Genomic DNA, 15,565 nt, shown 5'->3' with positions numbered 1-15,565 from the left:
CCAGTGATTAGGATTGTGAGTTTCTAAGTTAATTGCAGACTACTGCTGCTGTAGCTGTCAGGGTTAGAAAACCAATATTGTATAAAACCACATCCACAATTGCACAGTGCTAATCACCTCCTGATAGTGGGTCATAATGGACAAAGAATGAACCACAGAGGAAAACAGAAACAAAAGTAAAAATCGTGAAGATGTTAGCATAAGAAAACAGGATGCTATTACACATTTGTGTAAGCCACAAAAGTACTACAGAAATACCAAGGGATGTGGGAGAGCGTAAGAGATCCCATTTCTTTTAATCTTGGGAAATTTCATTGCTTTCATTCAAGTTACAATGCATTGTACTTTCCGAAACAAAATTTGGCTTACCATTCATAGAAACTGTAGAAAAACTTCTATATCTGAACATTTCTTTATTCTAGAACAGATCCAAACCTAGGTTGAATTTTAGATGTCCTTAAAGATTTTTATGAATTTTTAAGCATAAACATCTAAACCTAAGTATTAACCCTTGAAATACAACTGAAGCTTGGTTTCTCAGTACAGTACAATCCAAAACTGATAAATTCCTTGATCCTGATACAAATAGTATTTTTTAAATTTATTTCTTTGAAATGTTTCAGCATAGGATCCAGTCTTACCCAATATTGCAAGGAAGATGTTTCTTAAGTATCTCTTTTCTACAAGTACTTGCTTTCAGTTTTTATCATAGCTCTTCTGCACAATGTTATAGATACCACTTTTAAGTATTTGCAGTGGTCTAAATTCAAAACCTGTTTTCATGTCTCTCCTAATCATCAAAACATAAATGTGAAACGACAGTCATTGATTCTATGATTCTAATTTTGCATACAGTTGTACGTTCAAATGAACAGTAAAAAAAAAAAAATTGCTTATTCATCAACGTAAAAAATTTTCCTCCCTCTGAAGAATAGATTTTACTAGAGTTGTGCATAACTGTACCACTTAACTGTAAGGACATGAATTCTCTTATGTTATACTGCAGAGTAAGTGGAGATTAAAAAAACTATATCATCACGACAGTAGACTGAAGCATCAAAACTTTGGAAACAATCCTTTCTGTAACTTCTTGAACTGCTGCAATATGGTTTTCACATTACAGCAGTCATGTTATCATTATTTAAGTAAAGAGTGAGCAGAGCAGCAGTAAAGAGACAGACTAGATGTCATTTAGGGCCCATCAGATGAGTTACACATGGCTAGTAACCAAACAAATCAAGCAAGTAAAATCCAGTGTATTAGACTGTCATTAATACAATTAAAACAAAAGCACTGGATGTCCATCATCAGCTCCTTCAATGACTCTTCCTCGCTCAGTGACAGCCTTGTGCCCTTCTTTGAAGTTCAGAACTGAATCTGTAAAAGAATGTGCAACTACTTGCCCATTGTGAAAACGAAGTACTTTGCATGTCCTGCCAAGCTGCATCTTATAAATTGCTTGGCAACACACAGTGAACGCTGAAACTACTTGAAAGTAATCTAGATTAAAAAAATAAGATCTGTGATCACAGCCAAAGCAATTATATTAACAAAGCTCCAGAGATGCAGCAAAGGAAGGTGCTTTGGGGAAGATAGACATAAGTTCACAACCTGTGACGATGTTTAGATGGCTCAGTTAATCGCAAGGAAATATATGGATGGAGCAGAATGAAGCTAAATTTCCTTTGTTACTGAATTCAGCAAGAGCATGGTCAAATAGACCTTTCCAGGCTGATGTTGCCCACTGTGGAAATGGCAAATATTTGATGAGTGACAAACATTCATATGTTTGGAATCTCTGAATTGCTAATAACTTACTCCAGAAATACTCAAAAACATGTAATTATAACTTATCAGAAAGAAAATAAACTCCTTGTCACAAAAAAAAAGTAAAGGCAGTGAGTGCATAGGCAACCCCAACTCATTTTCAGTCAGCTGCTACTTTAAGTGAGCTCATCTACAGATGACTAAGTAAACCGCCACTCTTGAGGCCAAACAAAACTATTTTTCTTTCCACAAAAACATCCAAGATATAACCTGTCACTGCCAACCTAACAATAACAAGCGCTATTTAGTGGGCCCAGGGAAGGACAGCAAAATCAGAACTGCAGAAATCTCAGGTCTTTCTTCTGGTATTCAGTCCCACTTTCTAGTAGGAAGCAGTTCAAAGTTTTCCTAAGCTGATGATTGCATCTGTCAAATTAGGATAATTGAGTTTAATTATCTAATTCCTTTTTAACCTTTTTAAACTTACATCCAGAGTATCCTACATGACTTAAAGTCTTGCACTTGAATTCTGCCCACTGTGAAAAATGTGATTCTCTTTCATTTTTGAATTACCAATAATGTTATTGAGCATCCCAGTTTCTGGTATAATCACATAGTTACAATTCATTTGGTATTCATTTTATTTTTCGCATTATCATATTCTGTCTTCTGAACTGCCTAATTTCCAAAACAACTCCTAATCTGGATAGCTTCAGGAAGCTATTTCAGAAATTATTTCCCCACTAGTCAAGAAATGCTGACATGATTTCAAAGTATGATCAAGATTGTAAAGTCCCAAAATTGAAAGCTGAGGCAAAAACTCACTCTCAGGTTGCCTGCTTTATTTTACTCTTTTAAACAAAAATCTAAAAGATGGGTGTCTTTTGGCGTTGAATCTACAAGATAACAAGATTATGACAGAAACATAGAAGTTAGCAATAATGATTTGATACTGAATTTTCTTTTCTCTCTTTTTTTTTTTTTTTTTAATGTCTTGCTCTCGCAAGCAAGAATTCCTTGCTGTCACAATTCACATGCATGTGTTAGACCCCTCATGTTCATATTACATCTACCATCTTGGAACTTACAAATGATTAAAACTTCCTTAGCACTTGTGCTCCCATCATTTCCAGTCAATAAGTAAGAAATAGAACACTTGACAATTGAGATTTTGTGGATCAATTCATTTCCCACTCAAAGGAGCAAAGGACTTTTTTTTTTTTTTCTTAAATACTGCAACTACTTTTAAAGGCACTTGCTGGAAGCTATTTTAAAGCTTAAAATATTGTAATAAATCTAAGTGTGTATCTACTGCCTTGAAGTTTGGTCTTTAGAGAATGCGATCTCAAAATAAAGCCCAGTTTTAGATAATTCAAAGGAAGTATTACCAATATTAAAACATCAGGCACTACAGTAAACAAAACAAAACAGACAAAAAAAGAAAAAAAATAAAAGGCCAGGCCCTAATAGTTCATTATAATGCTAACATAAAAGCACACAATACAAAATAACAATATTGTTACAGAAAGATGAACTCAAAATAAAAGAAATTTCCTCTACATAAGCCTTAAAATATTTTTGATACCTTCTATCAATTTTGTCACCAACATGATAAGGCATTAATATGGAAACCAAAAGTAAATGTATTTAGTCTTGGACACTGGAAACAAAAACACCATTTCTTAAAGCACAAGAAAATTATGCTGGAAAAAAAAATACTAAATGTTAGCAGGAAAATAATCACTTACGCAGACAGATCAAATAAAAAATCTCTGAATCACTCAAAATAATTATAAATCAATATTATTTTCTTACTTAAAATGTATCCAGCAGAAATAAACTCAATCCTCCTAATATGTACATTTGAAGTCATGGGATTTTGACTAGATACAGAAACCAATTTCATCAGCTCTGCTATATACCCCAATTTGGGCATTCATGGAAGCCCTCTGAGCTTTATACAGGATAGACCTGCCTTTATCTCAATGGCAACCTAAACAGTAATGTTTTCAACATCATAAAAGGGTGGGCTGGTAAATCTCTTCATAATAAGTACTTGTAACAATTTGGTTTGTGATTAAAACGTTTTTCCCACCCTTTGCAGCTTATTTCTCTAGAGAATCCTTTCCACCTCACTCAGTCTCCTTGAGCTAGTGAGATGCATTGCTGAAATTAGCAAGAAAAATAGCTCTACTGATGATGGTGTGCTAGATTTGTAATGATTGCCCTACATAATAGGGTCAATTCTGCAGCTTTGGACAATGAAGAATATAAACTGTACGCCACAAAATCTTCAGAACTCACATCGTATTACCAAAGCCTAGTAGCACAAGCACCAAGAAAGTATTATAAACACCTTCCGCTTATGAAAGAGAACCAACTAAAACAGAACAAAGGACTGGTGAGAACAAGTGGCTAAGCTAACTTTTCTGTTTCTGAACATTTTCTACACGAAGGACAAAGTCTCTGCCACATATACATCTTGACCACTTCATTGATCTTCTGTCTTTCTTCTAGTGTCCTAAGCTCTTACTTAGGTAAAGGAAAGCCAGTAACTCTATTGGTTCATTGCTTGTAACTGAAAGCTTGCAAAAAAAGGAAAAGTTTTTCACTACAAGGTTTGTCAGTCTAGACAGGATGTATGCCCATAAATTTGAGCTTTTAAGTTTAATGTTAGCTTCTTTTTTTCTTCTTAGAAGAGACTGACTCTATTTGCAAAATGATGAAGCACAAAGGAGCAAGGAAGACATCTGGATGATGGACAAAGTATAAGAAGCGAATAATTTAAGGCACTGCAGATTCAGAGTGACTTTTTGCTTACGAGCATCCTATGAAGATCATTGCACAGTGGTTACTTCTTCCAACAAAGCCCTGCTGAGCAGCAACTGTTACTAAGGTCATTCATTTGTTTTTAGTATGTATTTCTGTAAGCTTTCCTGAAAATTTTGGTAAGTTCACACAGGAATTACCAATGTTAGACATTTGTCTGTTTCTCTGTTGTGAAGATGATCATTATAAAATATCAACCTCAAAATGTCCAGTATTCTATGATAACATACTTAAACAATTAAAACAGTACAATGCTCTGCAAACTTTCTTTTTGTAAACTCTTGCATATGTATACTTTGTGTATGTGAGAAAAAGGGCACTTGTGAAGCAAATCCCACAGTCATCCATGTTCACCTCGTGCACGTATGAACACACATCAAGCAGCAGTCTCAATCTGCATTTCTTTCAGATGAAAGCAAAATGGAATACGAGCTTAAGGAGCACAGGTAATCAGAGCATTGTGACTGCTAATGGCAATGCAGTTCCTGGGGGAGAAACTCTCCCTAGGCAAACCTGTCTTATCATAGGTACAGCAGAGATTTGCAGTACTCAAAATCAACCTTTTTTTCCTCCACAAATGTACCTCTGATTGATGGACTCTCCTTGTTAATGTATGCACAGTCTTCAATGATTTTAATATTTTACAAAATTTTGCAAGGAAGTTTTTGTTGTTTCTGTTGTTTTACCCCAAATTAGGCCAACATAGAAGCACTAGAATGAAAAGTAAAAAGAGTCATAGCTCACCAATGTTCAAATTGTGATTGAGAATTACAAGTTTTTGCACATTTCTTTCTTAAGGTTCACTTCAACAGGTCTTCTCCAACCTGAGGTTACAGTAATTTTTTGTTGGTCTGAACAATGTTGAATGGCATTTAAAAACCTCTCAGCTACTCTTACTTATCAGTGGCTGAATAAAAAAATGTATCATGCATTTTTTGGCCAAAAGAAATCAGGTACAGTGGATATGAAGTCCAAAACTTTTAGGCAACTTGAAATGAAACCAATACAATCGAACTATGCAAACAATAGATCACTGAAAAATATCACATCTTATCTGAAACAAAATGTGCTTTTTCCTTAAAAGTTAATGTAATAGTCTTTAACCTTTTCTTACGATGCCTTTTCAGAGCAAAGTCCTGTGAGTTACATGGGGTTTCAGTGAATTAATGGAGAAAGCAAGATGGATGATAGTAGGAAAAAAATCTCTCTTATATGAAACTGTTGAGGATACACATGAGGACCATTGCACAAGTCAGTATTATTTTTGAGAACACAAAACATGTTAACATGTTCTGGATTCATCCACACTCTTCTCTCAAAATGAGATCTGGAATTCAACTACGACTAGAACTTTCACAGGCAAAGATTCTCAGATGTGTATGAGCCTCAGCTTCATGAGTGCCTTTGCTGCTTGTTTCAGTGTTTAATTTCAAAAGTTATTTATAAAGTTGTGACGAAAACAAGTGGACACAGCTATGCATTTCGCTATAATATAATCATCAAGAAGAAAAACAGAGCAACAAGGAAGCTTCCTAAGAGATGCATGATGTGGTCACAACCAAAGTTATGAACTGTTCTGCACAGAAGTGGATTAAGTACTGAAGATGTCTCAGAATACAACAGATTTGGAAAGACTGTATTTATGTTAATGGTGATACTTTTGGAACTTATATGAGTCTCAAGAAGCACAAACTATGCTGGAGAGGCTAGATTAACATGTCTCATTCTATAAATTCAGTTGAAACATCAATCTATGTATTATTCTTTCTCTTTGCTCAATAATGCACTGTTCTAGGACACTCTGATTCTATTCTAGTACTCACATAAGTAGGTCACAAAAACGATTAACAGCACACTGATTTTTCAGAAAAAAAATGATATAGGTTACCCCAATTTCCATGAAATCAAAAAGGGAAGAGAACAATGTTCGCTATTTCACTGACACATTGAGATTATTACTTTTGCTTCAGTCTTCAGACTACAGAGTCTACGAGAGCATACCTCCTACTTAGGAATTTTCAGAACATAAATTTATAATCTTACCAGTATTGCAACAATATGCTTGAGATGCTGTTAGTGAAATCTTACAAAAACTGCTCTGCATTCTCTGTAGATGATACTAAACTTATTTACTTCTAATTTGCACAGAACTGGTAAAAAAAAATGTCATAACAGCAACAGCAGTTCAACCATTTTCCATGTGGCTATTTAGCAATACTTGGAACAACATATCTGTAAGCCGTGTCTTGAACCCAAGGGTAAAGAACAAATCTCCACAGCAACTGAGCAGCTAATACTTGCCATTGAAATTCCCACTGTATTGTTTTCATTACTTAATTGCATGTCAAACGAAAAAACACCAACCTCCTATGATTTGTGGAGTACATTAGTTCTGGATTTAGCTGAAAGTTCAAGATTCACTTTCATTTTATAACTGTTATGGTAGGCTTTGCTTGTGACATGACAAGCAAATAAAATAATAAAATAAGAACAATGCCCTCAACTCTACCAAGTTCAGCTTTGAGAAATAAACATATTAATAAATAAACATATTTCTACAACTGAAGTCAGATTTTACTTACTGTAACATGGGAATTTTGGTAATTTTCTCAAGCTGTTTTTAGACTTCATTTATGCTGGCTAATTCCAAAGAGAAAGCTTTCATAGTTTTCTGTGTTTTCAGTATATGTTTCTAAATAAATAAATAAAACTCTACTTTTGAGGAAACATATTTTTCATTAGTCAAATGTTATCAATGCTACTGATTGGGTTTGTCCAAAACCTACCCACATTGATAGAATCTTTGGTCTGACCAGATGTAAGAAATAGACTGCAAGATCTCACTCTGAAATTACCCACTTTTTTTTTCTGTTTGGTTTTACAACAGAAACTAAGCTTCACAAAATGAAACAAATCTTAGTAGACAGAAGCCAGCCTGATGCTTTGGTCCACTTTATATATATAGTTATAAATATACACATACATATATAGATACATATATATACATATAAAAACATGAAAATTTTACTGACTCTTCCTAACACTGAGCACATCAATATAATGCAGTCTTTCTTTGCCTCCCCCCAGTTTGTATTCTATAATCATAAATCCAATTATTCAAATCTATCAGTAGCATTTTCCTGAATCTGAAAATTAAAATGCTTGAGCAGAACAATTCTGCAGTGTTTTTTATTCCCCTTTGGATTCAGTTCCTTGATTCTAAAAAAAAAAAATTGTGACAAACACAAGTTTGTTGGTACAAATATAAAAATCCAAAGCAGTTATTATCTGATACACAGTCTCCCCACTTTTACCTTTGTTTTCTACTGATTTTTACAATATTACGCATCCTTAATACCACACAACTACCACTGAGCTTTCCGTGTTTCAATAGGAGAGCATAGGCATGAAATCACATTCTTGCTGATAGATCTACATTTCTAAAATAAAACCATGAAACACTTTCATCTGTTGAACAAGAAGTTTACATGTACATAGGATCTTTCTCTCTGGAACTGACATGGCACTTACAATTGAATTTAATTAAACAGTTTGACTGACTAATTATAGCTTAAGTATCTATTTTCCTTTCTTGCCAGAATCTGATAGCAAGGTTTGGGGTTTTTTTTATTTTTACATGACGTGACTGTGAATGCCTCTTGAGAAAAAATAGTGCAATTGCTAGTGACTGATACCTGGAACAATTCCTCAGAACAGCGGCTTCAGATCACTTCTTAATCTATAGTATCTTGCAAGTTTCCCAGAAAAGGTGAAAAGTGATCCCACCCACCCCAAGAAAAATGTACAACACTTCCTAGCATCTTTGAGCATAATAGCTACAAGGAGATCCCAGCAAAACTAGTCCTGGAAGCTCTTGCAGTCCCACCAGTGCAGAAAGATTGCCAGGCTCTTTAGAAAGTAAACAGGACTGCATAAAATCTATTTATGTTAAACAAATAAATAATGGAACATTTTGCATTCCTGTAACATGCATGTTGTAATCACAAAACCACTGACAGTTAGGCACCCACCTTTTTCATATGCTCTCAGTATGTTTATATAAAACATAATTGAAGACTCAGATGGGCTTATTTTATCAACATTTATCTCCTCAATTTGTATATAATGTAAAACAGTACTTCTATAAAGCCAAGAGTGAGCCATTGTCACAATTAGAACAATAGACTTGGTAAAGACCTCACAAGGTCTTCCTGTCTATCACTCAGCCCTAAGCAGGGATAACTGCATGTGCATCTTTCCTGGCTGATATTTGTCTAACTTGTTCTTACTTACAGTTCTCTTAACAGAGATTCAGCAAATAATATCAGACAACTTGTAGCTGCAAATTCTACATACAAGAAGTATGTAGAATATCTTTTTAACTTCTGACTAAGGAATGCCATTCTTCCAAATATTATTTTGTACTTTTAGGCTCATCATGGCTTTTGTTGTACTCATCTAACTGCTCTACCATTGCTATTCTTTTCCTGAAGCGCTACATGCAGTACTGTAGTAAGCAGTTAAGATCTTAGAAGTGCCAAACACTGTCTCGCACATCTTCAGACTTCATTTCTCCCTAAATATGCTAATATGTCTATTTCTTTGTAGCAAGTTCTTGCTGGTTGATTAAAAATGAGAATTTGCAAATCCTGACATATCTTTCACATCTCAGCTGAATTGTAAGATCCACATGTAGTCAACTTCTCAATGCCTCATAAAAAACTACTCATACAAAGTGAAAAGTCTCCAGTGGACAGTCAGGGAAATTAGCAGACAGGGAAGAATGAGGATTCTCAGTCCATTATCTCACCAACTATATGAAGATATGACCTGATTTTCCCACTGCTGTTCCTCCATTTCCTTTCCTGTGCCATAACAAAATAATTTCCTCCTTATGCAACTTAATTAGTTCCCTCATTTTTTCATTCATCACCTCTCCAATGTTGCACAAATTTCTCCACATTCGTTTTTACCCTTTTTTAACGCTCCAATTCCTCCCACCCAAGATACTTCTTTACAACTTTTATAGCAATTGCATGTATTCTCATTTTTATCTTGCCTATCCTGACCAAAAGCTTTACAGAAGCAGGGTGGATTTCAATCATCTTCAAATATTCTAGACATATTTTTTGTTTCACGAGAATAACTTTTAAACTGAACACATTCAGTCCTCCATTGATTTGGTGGACATAAAAATGGTGTTGCTAATGTTAGGGGAGTCCTAATGGCATGATTCTTCAGAAATTCACAGTGATTTTCTTGATTGTTATTTTTGTTGTTGTTGTTGTTTTGTTTTAAATACAGACCTAAAAATGTACTTTTCAGTATGTTACCAAAATGAAAGGAACATCCTATGTTTTTTCTTATCACATACATAAGTAATCGTTAAAGACAGTTCACAATGGATTATGTTTCCTTCACCTGCTTAAAATTTCTCATCCACTAAGGTTGAAAACATTACTTAAGAAGCACTACAAGATGCCAGTGGAAATATTTTGTTTTAGAATTGATTCTGTATTCTTCTAAATGAAAAAGTAGAAAAGGGAGATGTAATTACTAGCAGAGGAAATGGAAACGCATATTTAACAAGCAGAAATTGTGTGAAGTACTCAAAACAGGTATAAACACATTAAAGTAGAATTATTTCCACAGAGTATTCACAGCTTTTGTTATTTTTGCACAAATGTATATCAGATTGCAAATCAGCCTTAGACAGTGACACAACAGCACATCATATGATTCCAATTTTTTAATCATGATGCTGTTGTTGGTAAAAAAAAAAAAAAAAAAAAAAAAAAAAAAAAAAAAAAACCACATTTCTTTTTCCTTTTCACTCAGAACTTGGAATCAGGCAGTAAGAAAGAAAAAGAGAAAAAGCTGCAACTCTATCCTAAATTTATACTTACAATTGGGTTTGAGGTTTTTGTTTTCAATGGTGCCACTATCTCAGTAATCTTGTCATGAAAATGTCACGCTGTCTCCATTATTCTCCAAAAGAACCATGACACACTATAAACTTGCCTTAACTGTTGCTATAATGCTAAATTCTGGGGAGAGAACTGGGAATTAGTCCTTGGATCAGATTCTGACATCCATTCTCGTAATGAGCAATACATTTCAGCTGCAACCCTCACAGGAGGTCCCACTCAGCATTAACAAAAGCAAAAGAATCTGGCCTTTTAATGTGTGTAGCTTCCCACACTCACCTGCTGCATTAAAAATAGCTGTTACCCAAGATCTTGCTATACCATTCTCCCACATACGGAGACCTAAGAAGTGGTATCTGTGTGTCATTTGCAGCAGTGACAAGAGTAGTGGAAACAAACAACGTTTACCTACTACAAGCATAGTACACACATGTCATATTGGTATCTGTGGACATATATCAACAATGTCATGCTTTAAGGTCTTAAATCTCCCAGATTTAAAATTTAAAAAATAAAATAAAATTGAATTTTAAAAGACTGAAAGAGGAAGATGAGAATATGAACTTAGGAAGAGAAGGTTTGGGTTTATGTGGTTAAATACATGGGTATTGCTGTTATCACTGTCTTCAGACAACACAGCAAAGCAATATCCTACGCATAAACACAGTTAACAAAAATCTCTGCTCACTTCATCGATACATGCTTATACATGAGAAGCATCAAACCTCAGTCAGATAACAACCTCTTTTGAAAAGCCAGTTTTTATTTGCATAACAAGAGAAACCTGGAACCAACAGAAACAAACACACTAAAGTCAACTTTTTATATATAAATAAACTGTCTTAAGTGACAATTTGAGAGGATTTCCATGCGTTGAAGTGTACATATATGCACACAACCAACTATATCCGGTCCTCTGATAAGAAATCAATAATCCTTTGGATAGAAGATCAGTAAATTGTTTCTCCCATTCTGTAAACAAACGATGACTTTACAGCAATCTTTCAATTACTCACAACTATTTTAAAGCACTCTGAATAATCACACTGGAAAAGTATACTTGATGGTTGACAAATATAACATTAGACAAAGCATTTTGTTACCATATATGTATTGAATGATAGAAACGGGACAGCATTTATGTATTCAATAACAGTTTGAGCAAACTTATTTTTTAACTTAATACTATAATATTGCTCTTATAGACAATTCCCAATAGATTTCTCAAAACAAAAAAATAAAACCAAAAACAAACAAAAAAAAACACAAGAAGCCTTACTTCTAACAATGGTACTGCAGACTACTAAGAAAGTGCAGAGGAAAAAACTTTAGTCCTCAAAACAACAGGGAACAATGTGTTTTATCCTCTGCAAATTCTGTTTGTCTGGGTTTTTAATTAGAAACTTGTATAATAAAATTAGCAACAACATATCACTACACTACAACAAAAATAGACTCCACTTTGTACAGACTGTGGGGTTTTGGGTGGGAAATGACATTGATGTTTCACAATTTCTGGGCACTATCAGAAGATAAAATTAATCAAGGACTATGCCTTCTATTGTGAATAATAATTACAATGTATCCCACTTTACAGTTTCTCACACATAAACACAAAATCAGTTAGACTAAGATCTTGAAGGAAACCAAAGTCATTTTGCTAAGATTCTCTTTTTCTTCATACTCTGTGGCCATCAGACTCAGATGAAGGTTGGGAACAGAACTGTACCTGTTCTGCAGCTGCATACCAGTTTCCGTTTAATTCCAGTCAAGATGAGGTTTGATTCCTAAAGCAGAAGCACTCTCAAGGGACTGCTATATCATATACTGCTACGTCATCCAGGCTGAAGCACCGAACTAGTACCAATTCATAGAATCACCCAGGTTGGAAAAGACCTCCAGGACAATCTAGCCCAACTGTCCATCTACCACCACCATTTCCCCACTAAACCATGTCCCTTAGCACGACATTAAAATGTTTCTTGAACATTCCTGCTCCTTAAACTCTGCCCTGACCCCAGGTACAAGACATCTCCTATACAAAGGCTATCCCTGCTTCACCATACACAGGGCTAGAGACATCTGCCAGACTGAGGCTGCCAAATCACATTTTGACATTTTTTTGCTTGATGCACAGAAAATATGCCAGCAAGACAGAGAGATCACCAAGATTGAAGGAGGTTTGTCTTTACCATCACTGCTATAGGAGGAAAGCAAGGTTGCCATGTTGAACTGCAGAGGCCCTCTTGGAAACAGCAAGAGCAAGAGAGAAGGATTGAAGATGAATACATGCAATGACAAATACTATGTAAAGTACAGAAGAGTCCCTTCTTCCCATGATATTTGCACAACAGATGCTGAACTAGGCAGCTATACCAAATGGGAGGTGGGATCCAGGCTTTACCTAACAAGCAGCATTGCCAGGGACCAACAGCTCTGCAGACAGGGAAGAGCTCTGCCGCTTAGGACTGCAGATGTAACCAGGGACAATTCTTCCCTAATAGGTACGCAATAAATGCTTTCTTCCATGGTCTTTCCGACAACAGCAGCAGCCTTTCTTCCTGTGCTTAGCCCTGAGAGAACAAATCTAAAGCCAGACAGCATAAGGTAACTGTGTACACCGCCCCTCCCAAAAGAACTCCTCTTGTTCCCCAAGCAACTGGTACCACACAAACAGAGGTGATGCACATTCACAAAGACAGCTGACTGCCTAGAAGCACACTAATAAGAGCTAGCCTGCTACCAACTGCAGGCTGTCATACTGGGATGAAACACAGAGGGCTAAGTCTTCAGAGTCAGAGTCAGCAATCATGAACACTAACACTATAGGTGGAAGCTGGACTGACACGGAATTGCCCCTCAAAGGAAAGGAATTAGACAATTGGCCTGTCAGTAAAAAATACAAGACCATTTCCTACTCCCATGTCAGAAGCTTCAAGAGCAGCAAATGATGAGAATTAAAGCTATTACCCATTAAAGGTATCCAGAGAGCAAAAAGAAAAGATGTCCCTGCCACAAGGAAAAAGGAGATGCTGGAGATAAGCTCACACTGTGTAGCAACCTGCCACCTGACTGCAAAATAGACCACGTCAACAGATGATGGGAACATACCCTACAAAAATAGGCTTGCCGTGAGTGCCTCTTGTCAACCTGCAGCAGCTGAGACTTGGCTCTTTCAAGCTTTGTCAATGCTGTGCAGCTCGTCACGCTAACACAGAACCATTTTGAGAGCTGGAGAATTCTCCGCAGACCAATGCAGAGTGTTCATGTGGATGTGTATGTATAGGCAAACACTTGTGTATGCACGAGTGACTTCTCCCTGCCCCAGACAGTCTGATTTCCAGTACAAGGCAGGAACTACCATTCACAAATCGAATCTCAGTAAAAGACCAAGATCAACATCCACACTAGCACATTGCGTGCATCCACAAATCTGGTATGTGGGGGAAAGCAGGCAGTAAAAAGGATCCCCACTTGCTGTGAAATGCTGACCATAGTTGTGCAAGCTGTTCTTGGAGGCAAAGGTGCATCGTACACCCCCAACCAATAACCCCACAGATATGGAGCTCCACGAGCTCCGAGCACAAGAAACTGCAACATCGTGGCAGGGATAACAGATCAAGATCCGGTGGGAGGCAGACCCCAACGTGCAAGCGCCAGGGCTGGGAAGATTCCTCTGCGGTATGCAAGCAAAGGAGGACCAGGGACCCGCAGAGCCAGGGTCCCTGGGGCGCATTGCACAGATGTTCGCTCCCCAGGGCTGCCACACAGCCAGCGGGTGCCGCGGGAGGGGAAGGAAAAGGGAGATCCTCATGAAGATGCTGTCGGAGGCAAGGGGAATCAGAAAGAAGGGGACCCGGGGGAGCTGGGAAGGACACCGCACACGCTCGTTCCATCGCGCCGCCGCCGCCGCATCGCTCGGCACCGGAGCGAGCCAACCTGTTTCCCCTCGCACAGAGAAGCCCGCTCCGAGCCGTGGCACAATCGGGCAGGAGGTTCCCCCCCGCCGCGCCCCGCTTCCCAGCTGCCTCCCGCGGGGCGCGCCGCATCTCCCGGCGACCGGGGGCCGCGTTGCGGCAGCCGTACCGTGGGCAGCAGCGGCTCCATCTGCGCCCCCTGGTCCTGGGTCTCCATGCGGCGGCGGCGGGGCCGTGGCAGCGCCCTCCCCGCCGCCCGCCCGCCGGCCGGCGCGGAGCCGAGCGCTGCGCTCCCCGGGCACCGTGGGAGCCGCCGGGCTGCGGTGGGTTCCGCGCTCCGCCGCGCTCCGCCGCGGATCAGGTGGCGCGGAGGCAGGAAGCGCGGCAGTCACATGGCTCCGCGCCCCGCCGGGCCCGGTGCGGGGGGAGGCAAGAGCCGGATCCACCTGCGGGATGTGGCTGGATCCTGCCGCCGCCCCCCGTCCCCAGCTCTCGCCGCCGGCTCCTGGCGGGGAGGTGAACGCGGGCGGACCGTGCCGCAGCTCCAAAGAGATGCACGGGCACGGCATCTCTCCTCCTGCTCACCAGTCCCAAGGGGACGAGAAGGGAGCGGTGGGACCTGACCCCAAGCGCAGACCCTCGGCAGGCACCCTTGCGAACGCTTAGGCCGGGATCAGGAGATCTCTGCTTTGCTCCAGCCACAGTTCACCCGGATTGCTTCAATGCACAACAGCTTTTGGACCAAAGCACATCTGGATGTCTAAAGCATCCAAAGAGCGCTGAAAACAGTTCTCGGTCCTGCCAGGCTTTGACCCTTCACCTGGACAGCACCTCCAAAATAGTGCTTTGTCCCATTCTTCACTAAAATTACCCCACCATCTCTTTTTATCTGAAAGTTATTAAAACGCACCTATTTGCCATATTCTTCTGCCCACAGCTAATTAATGGAAGGCTTAAGACCCTTCTTCACCCAATTTTATCATCCAAGCCTGCCACACATCTAGTTGCTCCTGATCCACCTGTCTCTGCACCTTAGCAGTGACATTTGGCCATACGAAAATCCCAGCAAGCACCACAAAAAAACGTTGCAAAGCCTACATTAGCAAACAAGCCAAGGGACAGATG

General features: G+C 38.6%; 1 protein-coding gene across 1 annotated transcript in view; it reads right to left on the bottom strand.

Annotated features, from left to right (window-relative positions):
* The window catches only part of SLC4A10 (solute carrier family 4 member 10), a 155,490-nt gene extending 140,782 nt beyond the window's left edge, over nucleotides 1-14,708 (bottom strand). The window contains exon 1 of the mRNA XM_048954024.1: nucleotides 14,610-14,708. Within this exon, the coding sequence (XP_048809981.1) occupies nucleotides 14,610-14,657 (48 nt within the window). The 5' untranslated portion in view covers nucleotides 14,658-14,708. The remainder of the gene's footprint in view (nucleotides 1-14,609) is intronic.
* Nucleotides 14,709-15,565: the final 857 nt, after the last annotated feature.

The sequence above is a fragment of the Lagopus muta genome, chromosome 8, assembly GCF_023343835.1.
Source record: "Lagopus muta isolate bLagMut1 chromosome 8, bLagMut1 primary, whole genome shotgun sequence".
Lineage (NCBI taxonomy): Eukaryota > Metazoa > Chordata > Aves > Galliformes > Phasianidae > Lagopus > Lagopus muta.
Note: the sequence above shows the minus strand (reverse complement) of the source record. Positions and strands in the feature narration are given on the sequence as shown.